Source organism: Drosophila willistoni (genome assembly GCF_018902025.1).
Source record: "Drosophila willistoni isolate 14030-0811.24 chromosome 2L unlocalized genomic scaffold, UCI_dwil_1.1 Seg168, whole genome shotgun sequence".
NCBI classification, from domain to species: Eukaryota; Metazoa; Arthropoda; class Insecta; order Diptera; family Drosophilidae; genus Drosophila; species Drosophila willistoni.
Genome location: NW_025814047.1, coordinates 9,441,015 through 9,461,544, shown reverse-complemented (window position 1 = coordinate 9,461,544; position 20,530 = coordinate 9,441,015). Strand labels below are relative to the sequence as shown.

Sequence of the window (20,530 nt, the reverse complement as noted above, 5' to 3'; positions counted from 1 at the left end):
TTTCTAAACTAACTATTTAAATCTAGCTTTGATTTTGAAAGTATCGAATTATGACAAATTACCTTTCGGTAATCAAAAATTATGAAATTTTATTCGTACATACTTTAAAACTATTTGAATGTGTATGTCAAAAACTCTCTTCTTCATTTTAAATATAAATCAACAGCTCAAATATAGTAGGAATACAATATAATTAATTTTTATTTTTAAAATTTGAAGATTATTAATCCAGCAGAACAGAAATTATTACCTCAAATTTGGCTTAATTTCTCACATATTAAATGATAGAAATCGCATAGAATCTTATTTCCACGACATTATAGTTGATTATTATTATTTAAAAATTCAGGAAAAAAGGAAGTTATTGGTTTTCTTCTTTCTTGTATAATATTTTCTTTGTAGCAATTGATCTAATTGTTCCTACATGTGCATAATATGGTGGTTTAATCATAACCAAACGATGCACCGACATTTATTCTACACGTTGTGTATGTATAATAACCATAAAAGTTTTAAATAACAGACATTCCCATGAAAAAGCAACGAGGTTATTGATCTGAAATTCCATTTTTGAGCGTCCGCTTCTGTGTTTATCAGAACTGAACTTCCGAGCTGATCAACAGTACATGTATAAATATACATACATACATATATTAATACGTATTTACTTGTAAACCCAAGAAATTTAATCGTAAATTGGGAACATTAAAATGGAAGATGATCTATGCCCTCGAAATAGTGAACAGAAACACAAATGCAAGTTTCATCTTTGCTTTGCCATTTGTTGCCTTCACTGGTTTTTTCTTGTTGGTGTTTTTTTTCCAAATCATGCGTCTTTTTTTTAAACAAACAAAAAATTCATTTTCTGTTTTTCACAGCCGATTGCATTTCAATGACGAGCGCTGTGAGCTAACCTCAGCTTGAAATACATTGCCAGTGTTTGTCCTGATGTCGGTGCTAAGGATAGTGCCAGGACAATGTCGACGGTGACAATTAAGTATTGATTTAGTACCTTGCCTGGGAGAAATGTGGCCCGATTGACTTGGGGACAAGTTTACAGATTATTTACTTTCTTTATACACTATTGGGCTAGGATTTACTATCTTTATAAAAAGTTAATTTGCTTTAAAAAATAGACATAACATATTTATTAGTTTTTGTTACTTTTAACCGTTGGATGTTTGCTTGCTTTTGTGTGGGGGTCTTAAAATGTTGCAGCAATATGTGTAAACAGGAAAACAAAGGCAATAACAAAATTGGAACAAAAATAGATTAGAAAAAAATGTATAGTAAAAATAAAACATAAAAATTGAAAAATGTCTTCACAACAATCGTGTAACTTAATAATAGTTGATTATTCTTTATGCACGGTTAACCAGGTGAGTGGATGGGGGTTTTATCATTATGGTGATGGCGTCGCCGGAGGAGGCCCGTCATCGTCATCATCATCATCTTGATCGTTGTTCTCCAATCGCGCTTGGCTCATAAGACGCAGCTTAAAAACTTCACTAATGGCATCGCGGAAGCATATAAAATTGTAATCTATTATGCCCCGGCGATTGAAATTCTCCTCACGCAGAATGCAGACGAGGGCCAGGAATTTGTTGACTTCTCGCAGATATAATATGGTATTGTTGTTTAGCTTGATCAGACTGGCGCTGCCGCTGTCAAACGCAGTTTCCTCAGAGCTATTCATTGGTAAAGTAGGCAATGATAAATGCGCAATTCTACAAAATGTAGATTAACTAACCTATATATACTGGATAGATCAATGACCATATCAATCATGTCACAGCACAGTTCGTATGTTTGCATATCCACGGGCGACGAATCGGTGGCAATGTAAATTTTGGAAACGACATCAAACAGAAAGGCTTTCTCTATGCCCGAGTTCTGTGGGAAGAAAATAAAAATGCATCACAAAAGTTGATATACATATGTAATATATGTATGAACTGTATGAACTGAGATAACCTACTTGTATAAATATATTACACAGATTCTCGAGTGTGGGTAGTTGGGGTATTAGTTTTTGCACCACTTTTGAAAACGCCTCAAATATCGAGTGGTCGTATATGGAAGTTAAATGGTAACTCAAATTAATTTTGTGCAGCCCCGCTTCTCCGAGGTCGTCCGAAGATCGTTGATGTATATCACGTTGGGATTCCATTTTAGAATCATCGCTAATGCCATCCACCTGTGGGAAATTGAACAATTGTTACATCTGATAACCACACACACAACCGCTTTTGCTCTCTCTCTCATTCTTGCTAACCTTGTGTATAAAAACTTCGAATTTAATATTGGGATTAACTTTGTGGGCTTTTATAACCGTGTTTTTGAATTTGGTCAGGGCCTCGTTATAATCATCTTTGGCGTCTATGACAAAGACCAACGCGCCACATCCACCAAAGATCATGTCCGAATCAAAAGTCGGTTCAATGAAATCGATTTGGCCGGGAAAATCCCAAATTTGGAATTGGACGAAACTGGAATTATTGATGTCATCCTTGACAATTTTGCTGGTTGACTCAAGAAAAAGAGTCTCATTCGGAGCCATCTTGTGGAAGACCACTTTTTGAATGGAGCTTTTGCCCGATCTGCGCAACCCCATTAGTAATATCCTTGGTTTTGTTTCGCTACTGCTGGTGGCATTGGGCTCCAAATCCAAACCATCTTGATTGTATGCTCCATATCCGTAATCCTTTGGAAAGGAGTCATCATCATCGTAGCTCTGAAAACAAAGGGCGGAGTCCAGTCCAGATAGTTCATTGATAAGGCTTCTTTGTATACTCACCATGGTGAACGCCCAGATATTAGTTCCACTAGTTAACCGGCTTAACTCTTTAACGAAGACTAAACTATACTAGGATGCTCCCTCTTGTAACATTGATTTTGGATATGATTAGCTAAAGAATAATCCCTGCAGTACAGACTCGCATTGAGCTGTTTCTTTACTCATCCCGTCAGCTGTTTCCTGCATGTTGGGGCCAGATCAGGGGAAATTCCATTTAACTTCTGGCAACGTTGTCACTGTAGCGGTAAATATTCAACTAGTTACAGTTTTACAACAAGTATTCACACACTTTTTAACAAAAATAAAAATTAAAAAACGAATTTTTCAATAAATTTAATGAAACGCTACAAAAATTAAATTAAACCAGCAACATTTTTTAAGAATTGGAAACAGTGTAACGATAATATATTTGTTTTTCTTATATAAAATTTTTTGGCTTTACATTTTTAGAAAACACTGTATATTAACAGTTTCAATTGTGACTTATGTTAGCTAACAGATTGTTGTGCAAAGTGGCGAAAGATAAAAAAAAAAAATAAGAATAAAATAAAAGTATGTCCGCGCGAGGTTTATTGTTGATGGGGCAATGTATGCCCTGCATTAAACAAAATGCATCCAAAATACGGATTCGTCGTATGGAACTGGATAAGAACTTAAATATGGTTTGACTCCCAACACCCTCCATTCTGCTGCCTGCTAATTTGCTTTTGTATTTCAGTATTTTAAAAAGGATGAATTCTACTTCGCCCATGACCCTCAAAAAGTGTGTAAGACCGGTGATGTGGTCCTGATCCGTGAGCTTCCCGAGCGTCTTACGCGCCTAATCACACACGCGGTGGAAAAGGTTGTCTATCCGCTTGGTGACATAACAGATCCCATCACCGGCAAGAAGGTTGTTGTCGGCAAGTACCGTGAGGATATTGAAATGGCCAATCAATTATTTGGCAAATCGGAGAAGGCCTTCGATTATGACAAAGCTCCCCCACGTGGTCGCCTTGAGGGCACGAAGGACTTTACTCATGGCGAAACGTACATCAAATACCATGAAGATGGCAAGGATCAGCCATTCGGAGTGTGAGCTTTATGCCATTTTTATGTTTAGAGTTTGTTAAGTATGTAATTTGTTTTCAATAGTAAAAGTGTTTTTTTCTATGAAACGGGCCCTTTTTTTACGTTTCAGAGCGGGACAGATTTAGAATAGAAAATAACATTAATCACACAGCATTTCTCACGTGCTCCTAAGTTATTGATTAGTGAATCTCGCTCTATGTCCCAAGGATGCTTCCATATCGGTCGTTTAGAGCAGTTTTGCTTGTTTACTGCAAACCAAATTCAAGTTTTTTCTACTAGATTGCACTACAAACTACTTATTTCAAGAACTTTGTTTTGGAATCGGTAAAATAATCAATGCTGAACGATCTAAAACGGTACAGAAAACATGGGATATCGTTTAATAAAATACTTCACCCGACAATGATGTGTAATAATCTTGTTACTAAACTATCTAGTTTAATCCAAATTTTTCCTCAAATTATTAAAAGTAATTAAAGGTTTTTTCAGTGCTAGAAATATCGGCTCACATGGCCGTCACACTCTATATCTATTCCCACCTAGAATAGTATTTCCAGGCCAAGACGTCGTCGTCTTTGAAGGGGGCAAGAATACGAGAGGTCAATGTTGCATTCCAGATACCCAGACCATTTGCTCTGAGGGGAATTTCTCCAGATACTGGCTGTGTTGGCTTCTTCTAACTTCGCTTTAAAGGCAGGAGGTAACTTTTTTAAATCAAGTCTTACTGTATCCACATCATATTCGGACAATATTTCGAGCATTACACGTGGTTTTCTTTGAAGGTCAACAAACTTTCCGCCAAGAGTTACCTTAATGGATCAAATAACAGCATTCGCTTTAAGAAAAACATTTCAAACTAATAAAAAAAGTATAATCAATAAATATACATGTGTTGTGACAAATGGTTATATTTTTCATTTTAAAGGCTGCTTGTATGAAATCATACGAGCTAATAACTGGGTTTGAAAATGCGATCCCATCTTCCAAGAATATTCATATTCATCACAAAAAGTTGGCTTCAAACAAGATAAGGCTTCCAATTTATCGTTGCTGGGTCCCTGACATGCACGAAAATCCTGGTAAATGTTAAGAATGTTAAGCTTTTGCAGCTAAAAATGAAAACCCAAATATCGTTAGAGCAGTCGGATTTGCGCCACGAATTCGTATCCCCTTTAGATATATTGCTTTATATTTATATATTTCGTAGTTTAGGTATTTAGGTTTTCCTACTCCATAGAAAAAATATATTTTTGAGTCGAGTCAATCTAGCCATATTCCTCTGTGAACATCTAGACAAATTTGGTATGTAGAGTAAAGAACCGGATGGATATACTTTCGTTTTTCTTTTTGTTATTGGTTAATAAAGCTTTTGGGACAGTCATCGAAAATTTAATAAAAATCTGGTAACTAAATTTAGTTATAATTATAGCTGTCATACAATAAAATAGCATACATGCACCGCATAGCTCCAGCCAAAGATTCTAGGCCTTCTTCTACTTTGACCCCTATATATGTAAGGGAAAAGTAACAGAAACACTTGCAAGGGTCGTTTACCTGGTTTTGTCCGAGTTCTCTGATATATCGACATTAGAAATTTAACTCTTAGAAGTTGTGTCATGCAAGTGAGGCGAGAGTCCCTCTAAGGACTTGTCAGTTTCGCTTTTAGGACTGATCCAGTTATAAATAGTAAAACACAATCAGCTGAAGACAGAATTATTTGAGCTGATGTAGACAATGGGCATTTTATAATGAAAGACTTTACTAAATATTTTATTTAAAATTTCTCAATAATGCTTTGTGTTTTTTTGTTGTCTTTTGTTGTTTGTCTTTTGCTTTGTTTCGAATATATTCATTACGTATAAATGTAACTTGATGTCCTGCCAGCCGACCAACAGTTTTTGCATTTCATCTTTGATTTTCCTAATTTGCCGAAGGAAAAATATTGGTTCAGATTCGATCCGTGCCATAAATTAATTTGTTTAACTAATCACAATCTCTTATAATGCTAAAGTTGTACTGGAGTATAGGGTTTGCCACATGGGCGTTGTCATCGCAAAGTTTTTGCTGCAATTAAAAGAGGCAAATTTAGGAACTTTCCATTGGGAGCTGGTGTCCATACCTCCATACCTGTTCTAGGTCATGGCTGGCTCGCAGCATAAAGTCGCGCACGAAATTGCCGCGCGTTGGTATGTCCAGGGCCAGAATTAGCTTGTTGTTGCCCATTTGTTTGAGCACTTTGACCCAACTACTCGGCGGAGCCTCATCCTCGTCCTCGTTTAACTGGGTACTCGCCTTGGCCTTGGACTGATCCTCATCCGTGCAAATGGACCACTGTAGAGGCTTGTTGGAACTAAAAGGAAGAGATAAAGTAATAAGTTGATTTTTTTCGATTGATGCGTTTTCAATCTATTTCGCCTACTTGAAATGGAGCTCAAGGCTGGTGGCCTGAAGATACCGCGACACTGGAACCGTGTAACTTATATTCAATGAACTACCGGCTGTGGGACAATACCTTTCCACATCGATGGTGTAGTTCGATTGAGCTGCTAAGACACACGCGGAAATGCTCCAACAATCCAACTGAACAACAGGGGCCAATGCTATGGACGAGGGTTCTCCTACCTCGGTATCCGGCTTTGGAGCCAACAGTTCTACATGATCCACCTCGGCAGCTGCATTGGGTGCCAACTGCGGGCCTCCTACTACACTGTATAAGGCATCCTCACTGGTCGAGGCGTCTGTTTCGGTTGAGAACTGCTTGGACTGGGCTTCAGTGTTGTGTGAGCTTTTTCCGTGATACACTCGCTGGGGATTTGTCCGGGTGGCCTCAGCCAGATTGGCGGTTTCATTCTGACCAGAGTGCCCAGCAAGAACTGCTGTCTGCTGTTCGCTTAATATGTCAGAGTCCTGGTCCTGCTCCGCTGATTGTAGATCTATCTCCTCAACATGTTGTTGCTTCACATTCGCGTCCAAATTGTCTGTCTGGGATTGGGGAGATGGTACATCATCATAGCAAACTGACTGTGGAAGGGAGAATGAAAGATACTCTTAGACAGACAAACAAGGACAGATCGAGAGATACATACCTGGCAATTGTCGCTGACCGATTCATCGCCATTGCACTCCTTGGGCTGTCCAAATATCGGCGTCTTCAGAGTCTTCTGCCTGATCCAGTCTAGACTTCGCTGATTGGCCGAACGGCGACCCACGCTAGAATCGCGTAGACCAGCTCCGGTGAATTCGAATCCAAAGAGCGCTGTAATGGGATTATCCACAGACTCATTCGTGTTAGACAGGTTCTGCAGGTCCAAAGCATCGGCATTGTCGTGACGCCCACTGCTGTTTCGCACTGGCTGAGCTGGCGGTGGGACATCCAAGGCCAAGGCTGCCAAAGTACTCTGCGCCGGTTCTGTGCTGACTTTATTGGTGGTCAGCGCCAGGTTCGATGTGGGCGGAGAGACTGTCTTGTACACATTATAGATCACTGCATCTCCAGTATTAAGTTTACGTATAGCCTGGCCAACGGAGGGATCTGGAGCCGTGCTGCTGCTTGCTATGGTTCCCACCACCACAATGTGCTCATCCAGCTTTATAGTGGGCAAAGGTAAGGGCAGTGGCAGAGACGAGGTCTTAGCCTGTAGTTGTTGCTGCTGTTGCTGTTGGGCATCAATGTCTATGGAGTTATTCTCGAAGTCCTGGGCCAGGGCAATGACCTCGGGCGGCTTCTCCGAAGAGACCAAGGCGGGGTTCTCGTTATTGGGGGTCCCACTGCTTCCGGCCAGCGCCGATAGGCGTCCTGGTAACCGCACAGATTGGATCAGTTTTTGCCCATTCGCACTCTGACGCAAAACTTCTTGCGGGAGTGGCCACTTTTTTCCATTTTTACTGCTTATTGTCTTATTGCTGACGACTCTGCTGTTGGGAGCTGTTGTGGTAATACGACTGTGCTTCAAATTTGGCTGACTTTGCTGCTGCTGTTGTTGTTGTGACACCTGGGGTTTGGTCATCACAGCGGACAATTCCTCAGTTTCGTCCTCACCAAAATGATGTAAGCTAGGCGGAGGTCTGGAGGTACTTGTTGCATATGCTAAACTCGGCCAGGCCACATGGGTTTTGTTCTTAAATAGCGTGTGAAGATTGTGTTGGAAATATTGCCGATCCTCGTCGCTCAAATGGGTGGCTGATGTGGAGTCAGAGTGAAAAAGATGGCCATTTCCAAATAGCTGATAACCGTCCAATTGCTGCTGTTTATTATGCTCCACAAAGTAGAGAGTGGAAACGGCTGCAAGGCTGAACGAAAGAAGAAAGAATCAATTACTCGGGAACGAGAAGCGGGCGTTTCTTGGATTACTTACCAGGCAGCCATCACAATGATCAGGAGGAATATCACAATCTGAAGACTGCGACTGGAGCAAAGCTCGTAGCCATCTCGGCGGCGGCTGTGTATGGACAACGATGGGGTTGGGGACGATTTCAAAGCCAGTAGGGAGCTTGGCTCCAACAAATCCTTGGCACGCAGTTGGTGGCTATTATGGTGACTATTGGCACGTTCCAGATGCTCAATGCGGGTCTCTAGCGAACCAGTCACCTTGCAGAGCTCTTTTACGGCGCCAATATTCTCCATGAGGATGCGATCCTACAGGGGCGGAGAACAGCGAGTCAGTGGATATGGCCCCCAAAACGGTTTACCAAAGTATTCTCACCTTATTGACCAGGAGAAAATTTTCAATGACATTGCCATTGGGCAGCACTACACTGCCAGCCTCTTGTACAGCATCTGGGATCACCTCACGCACCTCTTGAGCTATCACACCAGTGTCCACAATCTCTCGGGTGTCGCTCTCCCGCCTCAGGCCCGAGTGAACCGCAAACTCTGGCTCGTAGCGATAGCGAACAATGCGAATCTTCTGCAAATTCCTCAACTGGACCGATGTGTCCAGTTCCCCGATTTCTTGCTTGGCTCGGCTATCGCTCGGCTGGACTATGTGGCCCGATACCTTAAGATTCCCGTGCACCACCAGACTCTCGTCAGGTCGATCTGTATTGATGCCCACTCGTCCCGCATGGAATATCGATTCCTGGGTGAGACCCCGTTGCCAACAGAGATCCACATCCGACTCGAACTGTCCCGGATTCGAGGCACGCACTATGATCCTTTCGCTGCCGTGGCTAACCACTGGGAAGTTACCTGAAGTGGTGTGGACATGCAGTCCCACCACTAGTTGAAAGAAACGCTGTTCCGGATTGGGGCGACCTTTTTTCCTCATATTGTTGTTTGTCGTCTCCGAAAAGTGCAGACGACCCACTGTGACCTTGCTGACAATGTGACTCTGGAGATCGATACTGCGGGAGGGAGACAGCGAGTAGTAATAGTAAAATGTGCTTTAAGGACCAAACACTTACGGTACGGGGTAAAATGGCTTTTTGGAGCGATCCGATTGGCTCTGCTCCACGCGAATCGTCTGGTTGGGCGCCTCGAATTTGACGCCATAGAAATGCAAATGGAAGGACTTAATTTTCTCCAGGCCGGACGGTGTTTTCACGAATTTGGCATCGCCCTGAAGGCGGGCATGGCAAGTAACCTGAAAGTGGTTCTTCTTCTGGCACACGTAGGCGTCATCCGAGACGCTGAAATTGAATCCTTTATCGGCATCCACGCGATAGTAGATAACGGATAGCTCCTGCAAACTCTGATCGCACAATTTGTGCCAGTTCTCAGGCTGAAAGGGACTGAAGCGAATGCATTGGCTGAGTGCTGGATCGCCGGCTTCACTGCCAGACCCGGATCCTGATCCGGAGCCGGCAGCTGCATTACTAGCCTGTCCATCGAGGCTATTGTCCGCCTGGGAATTGATGGCGGACAGAGCCGGCGACACAGAGGCAGAACAGTGTGAATGGGCGGGCGTCTTGCTCAGATTTAGATCTTGGGGTGTGGAGGCCAGCGAATGATGTGAAGCACGCAACGGGCTCATCACCAGTCCTCCGGTTGTGTCCAGTTTCGGAGTAGCACCAAAATCCGGACAGTCCAGTTGCGTCGACATTTTACGTTTGCGTGACGACAGGTGGACTGGAGTGGAGGGCGCCGAGATGCGATTCAGTGACAATTGGCTAGTTCCAATTACCTGGACACGATCGCCCAATCCCAACGAGGAAGTCAGCATGCAGGTGGTGGATAAATTCTGATAGCTACCCGCTGAATACAAGCCAGACCCAGGCCCGGGGCCATTATCATAGTGCTGGTAGAGCATCTGATCTTGCTGCAACTCCTGATGTTGCTGTTGGTGCAACGGCGGCAATTGTTGCTCGTTCATCGGCTGCAGCGACTGCTGCTGGCACATTAGGCTATTCGGATTCATTACAAGTCCCGACTCATGCTTAATTCGTACATCGGCTGGAGGGGCAACAAAATGATGTCCACTCGGTGCCATCTGTTGCTGTTGCTGCTGCTGCTGCTGTTGTTGCTGCTGATGCTGATGCTGATGCGGTGGTGAAGGATACTGTAGCTCTGTCTGCAACATCGGATAGATAAGTTCTCGGCCGGGCAGAGTCAGGCCATGGGTCTCGCCCAGTGGACTATAGGCGGGTTCTGACCCCGAATCTGGTGGACTTTCCGGCAAATGGGCATGGGAATGGACATGCTGCTGCTGCTGTAGTTGCTGCTGTTGGCTATGCGGTGTGGATATTGGTGTGCTGCTCAAGCTGCCGACCTGCATGGGTGGTGTGTGTGGGGATTCCAATTTAGTTGCGCCTCCTCCTCCTCCTAGTCCCCCACCACCACCTGTTGCCATGTGATCTACATTCGTAAGATTATGTCCATGACCACCTTGCTGGTTATTCTCATCGTTATCAAGGGCACCAACACCAGCGGCCACTTGCATGAACAGATCTAGGGCTTCATTGTCAATACCATCAAGTAGATCTTGGCGAGCTGCAGGCAAATCGTTAACGAAAAAAGAAAGCAGATTGTAATGCACGAAAAAATGTAAATTAATTTATTAATTACTTTGAACTTCTTATTTCTTCTCTTTCTACATAGTTAGAGTACTTTTTGTTGAAACAAAGTCTAGTCCTAGTTTAGATTTGACCTATACTAATCCACTTGCTGGTAAGGAAAAAATAATGAATAACTTCGTTGAGATCTTTCGGACTACCCTAATTGGCCAAAGAACAATCTAAATTTACTTTTACTCCATAATAGTTTGGTATAGTTTCAATATTTTTAAAGAAAAGAGAATGTCGATAGTGACGATAATTAAAACACAAAATACAAAGTCAAAATATTTAATTACAAGACAAATATATATATATATATATATATATAGTAAATACAGATTTTGACAATAATAAAATTCTGAGTGTATGAGTCTAATTGAAGGGCGTAAACCAGATTTCTGGAGTATGGATATATTAGAATTCATAGTAATTTAACTGATAAGGCGATTGAACAGACGTCGACGACGACGACGACGACGATGACAACTACATAGATACAGACACAGACACTGAGCACAGATACAGATACAAAATGAAGAGCAGACGAAAAATGTCATTGTGTTTGATCGATAAACATTGCGACGCAGTTTTGGTTTATATTTCCATATTAAATATACTCGAATGAGTATTGAGCCAAATAACAATTTTCGTCTTTGTGTGTATGTGTGTGTGTACTTAATTTATGCCTAGCATTTACAACTAAGTATTACCATTCAATGCCTTGGGATAATCCATGGTGGGTTTTTGGGTCTCGCGTTGATTAATACGTATGTCTGTAAGTTAGGCACTTTGCTAGTCGGTCTCGGAGCCTAGCAGCTCAAGCGAGCTTAACAGTTGGCCAAGTTATTAATAACTGGCAACAGCGGCAGCATCCATGGCAACAAAAATGAATTTCTAACAATTATCTAATGTACGTATGAGCGAGCAATACGGTTGATGCACTTTTCACAACTCGCTGATTAGTGAAAATGCATTTGCGAAAATATTTAGCAGCAGCAACAACAACAACAATAACAAACAAAGAGCCAAACGAAAGGGAAAATATAATATGAACCAAATTGTTGTTTAGCGAAATTGAAAACCTTTTGTTTATGCAATTGTTTCTATAGCACCAAATAGTTAGCCAAATGCATTTGGACAAACAGAGAACTTTTTTATTAATTTGCTTATCATTCGATTTCTGTTCTTTCGAATGTTTTTTTTTATTTGTTGTTTAAAGTTTTTGATCAATTTTCTTTTTTTTTTTATCTTTGGGTTGTATTCGCGTGGGGCACGTCAAAATCCGTTAGGAAAACTCTTACAACTGGCAGGATATGAATACGGGAGAAAATATATTTCAATCAGTGTGCAAATATTTTTGGTGTCCCTCTTATTGATCAAACAAATTTGCTCGTTTCGTGAGGCACATAAAAGTCGCATGCCAAGCAACCAGCAACAAAAACCAAATAGAAGACCATTGAGACAAACAACAACATATGCAAAATTATATAGAAATATATATTCAATGATTTGCTTGTTGGCTTGTTTGCCTGCTGGCTGGCGGACTGACTGACTGACTGACTGACTGACTATTTGGGCTTCGTTGGTATATGTTGATGAGTTGCCAGTTGTCTAGTTTCTAGCTACATCAATTTAGTTTATTTCCATCTATTTTTGGTAGCCTTCAATGAGGCCAATGCAAGGATAATCATAAGGACAGATTATCGACATACATATAAACTGATATATAAGCGATACATTTACATAAACATAAATACAAACATCTTATTGCATTAGAAGGCATCGTAATTTCGATTTACTTACAAAAGTCAGAGAAATCAAAGTCCATGTTCTTAGCCGAAAATTCTCATTTGCATCGTCCTTTCTCCGATTGCTTTCTGGAACGTCTACAGCATGTTGATCTATAGTTTTCAGGAATTCAAATATAAATATTAGAAATCTTCATATGAAATTGAAATTTGTTTACACGTTATGCTAACACTCTCTCTTTCTCACTCTATCTCTCTCATTCACTCAAGTTTCAATAGGTTCTCATATCAATGTTTAGTTATAATAATTGCAATACGATTCACCGATTTGATCGAATCTTCATAGTAACGACAAAAAAGAAATGAAAACAGCTCTCAGGTCAAGCAGTTTTACTGGTTATTCTGAATACCCAGTATATCCAATTGACAAATGGGCATATTATGATCCCCTCATCTCTCCTTTTTAGAAATAGATTGACAAACGAAAACTGTGTAACGAAAAGGCTGTCAAAACTTAGACTCGGACATAATTAAACAGTCTAAGAAGAATCATTAAGTTGAAACTTAAAGCGTAAAATGTATGGTATTTGGTTTTTTGCATTTTGCAATTAAAATGTTGTCATACCAGTACTTTTTTGCGTACATATGTACTTTCTTATAGTTTGTACACACAGTCTGGCCAGAAAATGACGTCGTAGATTTAAAATATTTCGCCAAGTCTCCCGCAATTCTGCTCTTTCTCTCAATTGGCCTCTCGCTCACTCGGACTAAGATAAATGTATCTGGCGACGCGGCAACAGTCAGAGACTTATCGGCTTTAGTTGAGGGTCACTTACTAAGTTGAACAAAATATTTGCATATATTAAAATAAAATTTAAATGCAAAATAAATCTAGTACGTATCTAAAAATATTGACAATCGAAGACTAAATCGACAAAAATTGAAATCTTAAAGAAAAACGCTGATAAGTAGGCCATGAAAAATTAATAAGTTTCGAATACGCGGCGTATAATTTATTTCCTTCTCAATCTGTAACAAGATCAAACCCTTTGATTTTCCTCGCAGTTTCAACTATCTAAACGAAAGCAATGAAAATTATCATATTTTCGAAATTTCGAAAGAAACAATATTTTGTTAATGAAAATTTTAAATAAAAAGAAAAATATAGTTGAATATGGTAAAAGCCAAATATGTACATTAATTTAGGAATCAGCGCGAATTTCGCATACGAATATTCAATTTGCAGTTTGAAGTAAAACGATTTAAAAAAAATATCTAATACTTAAAGTAAGCGCAAAATAAATAAGTAATCTTTGGAATTTATGTATATATATATACAAAACATAATCAATATGCTTGTCATCTCTATTCTAATGTAGTCTTCCGAACTAAACAAATCAGTTCATAGAACTGTATTAACAAGTAAAAAATATAACATTTTTTTCATGTGTAAAAAGGATTGACTACCTATGTATAAACAATCGAGAGTTCTGTGAAGTTGTTACTTGACCAATTTGCATATATATATATATATATATATAGATATGTATGTATATGAATAAACACATATCTATAAGGGAATGAAAAAGATATTGTAGCTTATATTAAATCAAGTCTCCAGTCAAAGGCATTGTTATTGTTGCTTCTGTTGTCGCACAATGATTTTGATTAAATTAACGCCTTATCCCCAAGCCCACGAACATTGCTCACTCCTCTCTCCATCTCTTTCCATCAATCTCTATCTTAGTCGCACTCTTCTTTTCTCATAATAAAATGTAATAAACTCAAGTGATTTGATTTAGTTTGACGCAACAGAAGAAACAAACAATAAAATAAACAAAAAAATACGAACACTAAACTAAACTACTTGTAGATGAGTTTCACTTGAATTGACAAAATAAGTGAAGAAAAACCTGTATTCGAGCAGATTGACCAGATAAAGATATAACCGGAAGCATTATACTCCACGCATATTGATTGTGGGTTTTGCAGGGCGCCTACAGCAGCTAAAACATCCATCCTTGAGATGAAATCTTTCTGAGTATATCCATGAGGTTGTTGTTGGTATTGGCAGGGCTTTTAGCATTTTATTAGCATTTCAATAAAAACAAAAGCTTGCCGAATGCCGAAGAGCAATAACAACTACATCAACAACTTAACTCGTGGCGTGCGGCGAGTTGGAAGCAAATGCACGTAAGCAAAATTTGATTTATAAATAAGTATATTTACTATATACATACATAAAAGCGTTGATACAAATATACCTATAAATGTATGTATGTATATATGTCTGTGCTAATTGCCATGGACATGTGATCTAACACCGCTAACAACTGAATTACATTTGATACTAGCCAAATGGCCAGAATGGTCAGCAAGAAGTTGTGGCCCGGTGGCCCGAACACAAATCGGATGCATGATTTCAATTTGGTCAAATTAAGTTATCAGACGAGCAAACAAATCTCACTCCAAATCCAATCCAAATGTGCCAAACCAAAAAAAAAAGTAATAAAAAAAACTAAAGGCGTCAGCCGAGACAACATTTCCAACAACATTTACTCAAATAATCAAACTAATTAACATAAATGATCTAAATATTTTAACAAATAACTTACAGTCACTTCAACTGATGCTTCATCATAAAGTAAACTCTGCCCGAAGAACCAGAGGGCCTGGCTAACATTAGTCTATACCAAAATTTCTACACATTTGGACAAAAAAAGATGTACAAAACTGAGGAATTCTTTATTTACTGGTAGTGAAGTTGGGTAAATCTAAGCTATAACCGTTCAATGCATAGATGGTTCAGTGAATAAGAGTTAGAGAGAGAGAGAGGGGAAAAGACTCAACAAATGCGTCATTAGAGTATTGGCTAAGAATCCAGCTGATTCACTTCATTAAATACGAAATCATGATTAAAATAATTTGTAATTAACATGTATTTGCTAAGTATTTCTTAATTAAATTTTAATACTAAAAACCGATGTTGTAAAAGTCAAATGCAAAAACGAAACGAGGGTAAATGGTCGATCAAAATGGAATATTCCATTATCAAACAAGCGAAGCGGATCTTCAGAAAGAGATATTTCTCCATCTCTAGAAAAGAAACTATGCTAAACAGCCTTTAGCAAAAAAAAAAAAAAACAAAATAAAAGTCAAATTATAAATATATTTGTGTATGTGTATAAGAAACAGAAAAAAAGATTTTGTTATTTATGTTTTTTTCTTTTTAATTTTTAATTTTTACACTGAGTCTGCTTGGATTGTTGCTGCTGCTGAAACTCAACCAACCGGTTGAATTTTATGTCTTTGAACGTCTTTTTGGGCTCTATTGGCTCGTGGGTAACGGCAGCTGGCGAAGCGGGGGTGAGCAGGGGGAGGTTCAGTCGGAGGAAGAGAAGGGTATACGTTTAAATCGCGCGCTTGGCACAGGTTGTGACGAGATGAGACAAAATGTGAAGCAGCAGCAGCCAGTCACAAGCAGTGGCCAGCACATTGAAGAGCAAATAAGAAGACTTCAATCCGCAAAGAGTAGACAAGAGATTCACCTCACCCGCTAACAACATTGGCAAGCAAGCTGGCCGAGATAAATTTTTTTTTGGTGTTCAGCTTTTGGGGGCTAAGCATAAATTAAACACGATTGTCAGTGGGCGGTAGCACCTGAAAGAGGCCTCTTCAAGCCAAGCCGCTCTCTAAAACCAGAGCCAAACTGGCCGAATACCATAAATTGTTTTGCCGGATTCTAGTCTGCTATATTTTGTTCTTTTTTTTTTTTAAGCGAAAAAGTTATTTTTGGCTGAGTTGTTGATGGTATGATTTGATGACTCTTCTAATACAAATTATTTTTGCATTTGCTTGAATACACTCTCTCACACGGACACAAACACACACACACAGACTTAGTCGAACAGTGAAATCTATTTTTCTCTTGTTTTGTTTTTCGTATTTCGTTGCACTTGTTTAAATGGATTTTCCAGTTTTTCCCACTCAAAATTGTGTTTCCTTTTTCAATTAGTTGCATTATTGTCGTTTTTCTTATCTATGGGCGGGGGCGTGTTTAGTATACTTCTCTTGAATATCTTTTTTTTGTAACTTTTTTTTTTTAAATTGTATTTTAAATACAACACAACACACAGACACTTACACAAATTGCCGTTACTTTGATTGTTTACGAATTTTTGTGATTTTTCTCTCGTTTTTTATGTGTGTTTCACGCTTCGTATACTCGATGTGAATGTTATTATACTCGATGGGAATGTTATTATGATCGGTCTTTTTTCTCTGTTGTTTGTAGTCGCTGTTGTTGCAGCTTCAGTCTCTCGTGTTTTATTTTTTGCTGTTACTTTTTGTTTTTTTTATATTTTTCTTTAACTGATTCTATTTCGGGTGGCAAATGTATCTAAATCCGTTGGAGTGTGGACAGCAACTGGTAGTTGATTGGAGAACGCAAGTCGAGCTCATAGCAGGCGTTCTCTCAGTGCCACTCTCCCTCTCTCTCTAAATTTGTATCTCAATCTTTCGATGAAGCTTGGCTTCAGCCTATGGAGATGCCACTATGTTAAAATTTGTAGATAACCGGTAAGCTAGAATATAATTTAGAGCTATTATAATAATGTGATTTCTATATATGTATATAATTCTTTTATAATGCTTTGGTAAATAATTTACTAAAAACATAAGCAAGTTTATCATATTAGCATTCAAATAAAAATTAACATTTCTGGCATACATTTTTTATTGATTACTGCTAACGGTATAAGGAGTTCTAGAAGTAGTCTATACATAGATAAGAAATATTTCCACTCAGAACAGTCCCTAGCTGTCTATGGCTATGAATGAATTTCATTTCTTTTTTATTTCAATGAAAATCTATAACAGGTGGCAACTCTGTAACTCTCGCTATCTAAAGTGAGAAACTGAGGAATCACAACAGCGTTTGTTAAGAAAAATGTAAATTAAATTATAACTAGTAGAGGCAACAATGGGATTAAGCGAATACACGAGACCCACGCCGACCCCGTGCGCTTAGAGTGCAGCCGCTGTAGCTCTCACGCAATTAGCTACTGCTACAATCGTTCCCTCCACAGAGTAGCTGACACAAATCCGAGATCGGGGACCGGGCTCAATAAATTTAAAGCCCCTTGCCCCCTCCCCTTAAAACCAACTCAAACAATCATAGGCGCTGGGTTGATTCTTTCACCAATGGCAAAGTGTCGTGTGCAATGGATACACATGCGTTCTCTCTGCTGGTCCCTTCTCAGGCAACTTTAAATCACTTAATGGAGTCGAGTCGCTCTGTTACAGGTCGCTTCCATTCTCTGATTGAATTAATACAGTTGATTTATGTAAATTACACTAATTCATATTACTCAATTTGCTATTTAATATTCATTTGCCTTAATGGTTTTTGTTTACATCTTCTGGCAGAACTTTAGTAGGAATTATCACATTTGATTTTACTACTTCCAATGAATTTATTTAGGTTTAAGGGACTTGAATGTGGTAACAATGAAATAACATTCGAGTCATTGACTCATTTTCGCTATTTCTATAAAAGCTAATATGGCGTATCTAATGTCCAAAACCAAAACAAAACTATTATATATACATTTAAAGTTAAATATATATATATATGTGTATATCTACTGTGCCATTTGAAGTCTACATAATTTACATTAAATTTTGCTTTTGGGTTCTTTTAAACATAATTTTTTGTTGAACAGTTTAAAGTCAAATAAGTACATGACAATTTGAGGTATTTGGATAGAATTCTAATCCACATTATAAGCCTTGGTTAATTTGGCCAATATCGTTGTATTTTTCGTCCATTTTTTGAGCTCAGTCATTATAGAGGAAATAACTGCAAAATAGAAATGAAGCAATCGATTAAAAAAAAAACAAGTAACGATTATCCCATAGGTTACACTCACTATTCTTCTCTTCTGTTGACATAAGCATGGCCAGAATAACAAATTCCTCATTTTTGCTAATCTCATATAAAACTGCTGCTGTTGTAGGCTCCTTATTGGGCACATAGAACTCTTGGATGGTGTGCAAGAGATCTGTAAAAGTGTCAGAATCAAATCCGGCTCCAAGTATTTTGCACAGATTTGGAATTTCAATGGATTTCAAATACTTATATTTCTGAGCGGGAGACAATTCCTTCCAAGTAATATAGAACTGGGCTGTGTTCATTGGTTGTGGTGGCAAAGCTCGCTAAAATGGGATTCGAAGTGTAATATAAATGGAAATTACTAAGAAAAAATGCTTACTTCCACGGGGCCATCTGCGGCACTGGCTTCTGTTTGAGACGTGAGAGCTGGAGAGTTGTTAATAGTAGGCTTTGCAGCTTTCTTCTGAGCCACTTCCGTATCTGGGTTCAGCGAATTGGATGTATGTTCAGGTAATTTTAATGCTGGTGTTTCAATTGGATTAGATTCCAGCTTGGGTTTAGTATTATTTTTAACTTCTTCAAATGCTCCGCAATAGCTATTGAAGATCTTATCAATATCATCATCTGAGATACGCAATTGATTTGTATTGTTATTAGAAGTAGCTCTGGGTGAGACTATATCCACTATAGGCACACGTCGCATGGGCTTTTTTGAGCGTTTATAGGCCGGTTTATCCAGTGGAAGGATATCAACTAAATCGGGTCGATCCGGCGTGAAATTTGGTCCACCTTTAGTTGCTGAAAGTTAATTAGCAAAGTTTTAGCATTGTAAAAGAGTAAAAAATCATATTAACACAACCGTTTGCACGTAGCCGATTATTGATGCGGGCCAAACTTGTCTTGGCTTCAACATTTTTGGGCTCAATAGCCAGGACACTTGTGCAATCTTTGAGCGCCTCCATGTTGTTTCCCAGCGATTCATTAGCCTGCATCCGTCTATAATAGGCTTTGGCGCAAAGTTTGTCTAATCGAATAGCTGCCTCACAGTCCTCAACGCAGCTGTTATAGCTAAAAAACAAAAAAAAGTGTTTTTTGTTTAAAGCCGTAATTTTGGTTTTTCCCATTAACCCTTACTCCTCCTTTTTAAGGTAACACAGCGCTCGATTGCTGAAGTATATGGGATCATAGGGGTAAACGTCCACAGCTTCTGTGTAGGCTTCAATCGCGTGGTCATAATCCCCTTTTTTCACATAAGTGTTGCCACGATCTTTAATATCATTGGCTTTTTTGTGTTGCTGGGCAACAAGATCGACGGGAAGGTCTTGCTTTTCTGTAGGGGTACCTGCGGCAGAGCCGGATGGGCTAATAGGTTTAGCTGTCTTTTCTTCCTTTTTCTCTACATAGCTGCGCACTGGAACATTCTGCAAAGACGGAATAATATAGAAGGTTTTCATGTGTTGTTGTACTATAAGCAATAATGACTTACGTTTTTTGCAGTGGCGTTCGCGGCATTCTTTATTGTCTGCTCTTTGCTTTTTATGTCCTTTTCCCATGAATATAGATTTTTCACTGCATTCTGATACTCGGTTGCATTGTGGCGCACCTGGCGCTGCAGCTCCATAGTCTTACGTGCTCCTTCATTCATTTTCGCAGCTTAATATTATCAAAAGCAAATTAACCCAGCAAATAACACGAAATTATTTTGTAATTTTTGTTTCAAGTATTTTCCGGTATTTTCCCACACTTTTGTCGGTAGTTTGCAACACTCAATGTGGTGTATTAGAGATGAGAGATTGAAAATAAAACAAGATATATATGAAAATATTTTAACTAATCAAAGTTGAATAGGTAAACTTTGACGTTAATAAAACTATGAATGTCTCATGAATAAATTAAATCATTTTACAAAATCCAACACTCTCGTTTTTTATTGCCTTCAGTATAATAGTTAGCAGCAATTGAAGCAATACATCACAATACATACTTAATTTAACTTGCTTTTTCGTTCTCCCTTGCTCATTTTTTCGT

The 20,530-nt window shown here is 39.0% G+C and overlaps 4 protein-coding genes across 5 annotated transcripts; 1 reads left to right on the top strand and 3 right to left on the bottom strand.

Annotated features, from left to right (window-relative positions):
• Positions 1-1,124: 1,124 nt before the first annotated feature.
• Positions 1,125-2,969, bottom strand: LOC6652163 (ras-related GTP-binding protein C). Its single transcript, XM_002074633.4, has 5 exons — positions 2,798-2,969; positions 2,276-2,734; positions 1,979-2,197; positions 1,751-1,893; positions 1,125-1,688 (listed from the first exon to the last, which is right to left on the bottom strand). The coding sequence occupies exons 1-5, from the start codon at positions 2,798-2,800 to the stop codon at positions 1,403-1,405; spliced, it is 1,110 nt and encodes a 369-aa protein (XP_002074669.3). The 5' UTR covers positions 2,801-2,969; the 3' UTR covers positions 1,125-1,402.
• A 300-nt stretch (positions 2,970-3,269) lies between these two features.
• Positions 3,270-3,954, top strand: LOC6652164 (28S ribosomal protein S17, mitochondrial). Its single transcript, XM_002074634.4, has 2 exons — positions 3,270-3,459; positions 3,516-3,954. The coding sequence occupies exons 1-2, from the start codon at positions 3,352-3,354 to the stop codon at positions 3,873-3,875; spliced, it is 468 nt and encodes a 155-aa protein (XP_002074670.1). The 5' UTR covers positions 3,270-3,351; the 3' UTR covers positions 3,876-3,954.
• Positions 3,955-5,656: 1,702 nt separating this feature from the next.
• Positions 5,657-17,040, bottom strand: LOC6652165. Of its 2 annotated transcripts, XM_023181032.2 has the most exons (9): positions 16,754-17,040; positions 12,665-12,762; positions 9,272-10,796; positions 8,572-9,211; positions 8,224-8,504; positions 6,955-8,158; positions 6,288-6,889; positions 5,996-6,218; positions 5,657-5,932 (listed from the first exon to the last, which is right to left on the bottom strand). In XM_023181032.2, exons 2-9 carry the CDS (start codon positions 12,687-12,689, stop codon positions 5,852-5,854), a joined length of 4,581 nt encoding a protein of 1,526 aa, XP_023036800.1. In that variant the 5' UTR covers positions 12,690-12,762; positions 16,754-17,040; the 3' UTR covers positions 5,657-5,851. The 2 variants fall into 2 exon arrangements, with proteins under 2 accessions (XP_023036800.1, XP_023036801.1); XM_023181033.2 differs by lacking the exons at positions 12,665-12,762; positions 16,754-17,040 and adding an exon at positions 11,572-11,680.
• A 1,255-nt stretch (positions 17,041-18,295) lies between these two features.
• LOC6652166 (RNA polymerase II-associated protein 3) lies at positions 18,296-20,252 on the bottom strand. Its single transcript, XM_002074636.4, has 6 exons — positions 19,989-20,252; positions 19,637-19,923; positions 19,362-19,570; positions 18,882-19,300; positions 18,540-18,825; positions 18,296-18,469 (listed from the first exon to the last, which is right to left on the bottom strand). The coding sequence occupies exons 1-6, from the start codon at positions 20,145-20,147 to the stop codon at positions 18,381-18,383; spliced, it is 1,449 nt and encodes a 482-aa protein (XP_002074672.1). The 5' UTR covers positions 20,148-20,252; the 3' UTR covers positions 18,296-18,380.
• Between the last annotated feature and the right edge of the window lie 278 nt (positions 20,253-20,530).

Excerpts from the sequence above, each read along its gene's own strand:
- LOC6652163 (XM_002074633.4), bottom strand. Across the intron at positions 2,198-2,275 it reads TCGAAGTTTTTATACACAAG|GTGGATGGCATTAGCGATGA; the intron begins GTTAGCAAGAAT and ends AATTTCCCACAG. Across the intron at positions 1,689-1,750 it reads GATCTATCCAGTATATATAG|CTCTGAGGAAACTGCGTTTG; the intron begins GTTAGTTAATCT and ends ACCAATGAATAG.
- LOC6652164 (XM_002074634.4), top strand. The coding sequence starts at position 3,352 with ATGTCCGCGCGAGGTTTATTGTTGATGGGGCAATGTATGCCCTGCATT. Across the intron at positions 3,460-3,515 it reads TGGATAAGAACTTAAATATG|TATTTTAAAAAGGATGAATT; the intron begins GTTTGACTCCCA and ends TTTGTATTTCAG.
- LOC6652165 (XM_023181032.2), bottom strand. The coding sequence starts at position 12,689 with ATGGACTTTGATTTCTCTGACTTTT. Across the intron at positions 10,797-12,664 it reads CTTTGATTTCTCTGACTTTT|CTCGCCAAGATCTACTTGAT; the intron begins GTAAGTAAATCG and ends ATTTGCCTGCAG. Across the intron at positions 6,890-6,954 it reads CGGTCAGCGACAATTGCCAG|TCAGTTTGCTATGATGATGT; the intron begins GTATGTATCTCT and ends TCCCTTCCACAG.
- LOC6652166 (XM_002074636.4), bottom strand. The coding sequence starts at position 20,147 with ATGAATGAAGGAGCACGTAAGACTATGGAGCTGCAGCGCCAGGTGCGC. Across the intron at positions 19,924-19,988 it reads CGAACGCCACTGCAAAAAAC|AATGTTCCAGTGCGCAGCTA; the intron begins GTAAGTCATTAT and ends CCGTCTTTGCAG. Across the intron at positions 19,571-19,636 it reads TGTTACCTTAAAAAGGAGGA|CTATAACAGCTGCGTTGAGG; the intron begins GTAAGGGTTAAT and ends TTTGTTTTTTAG.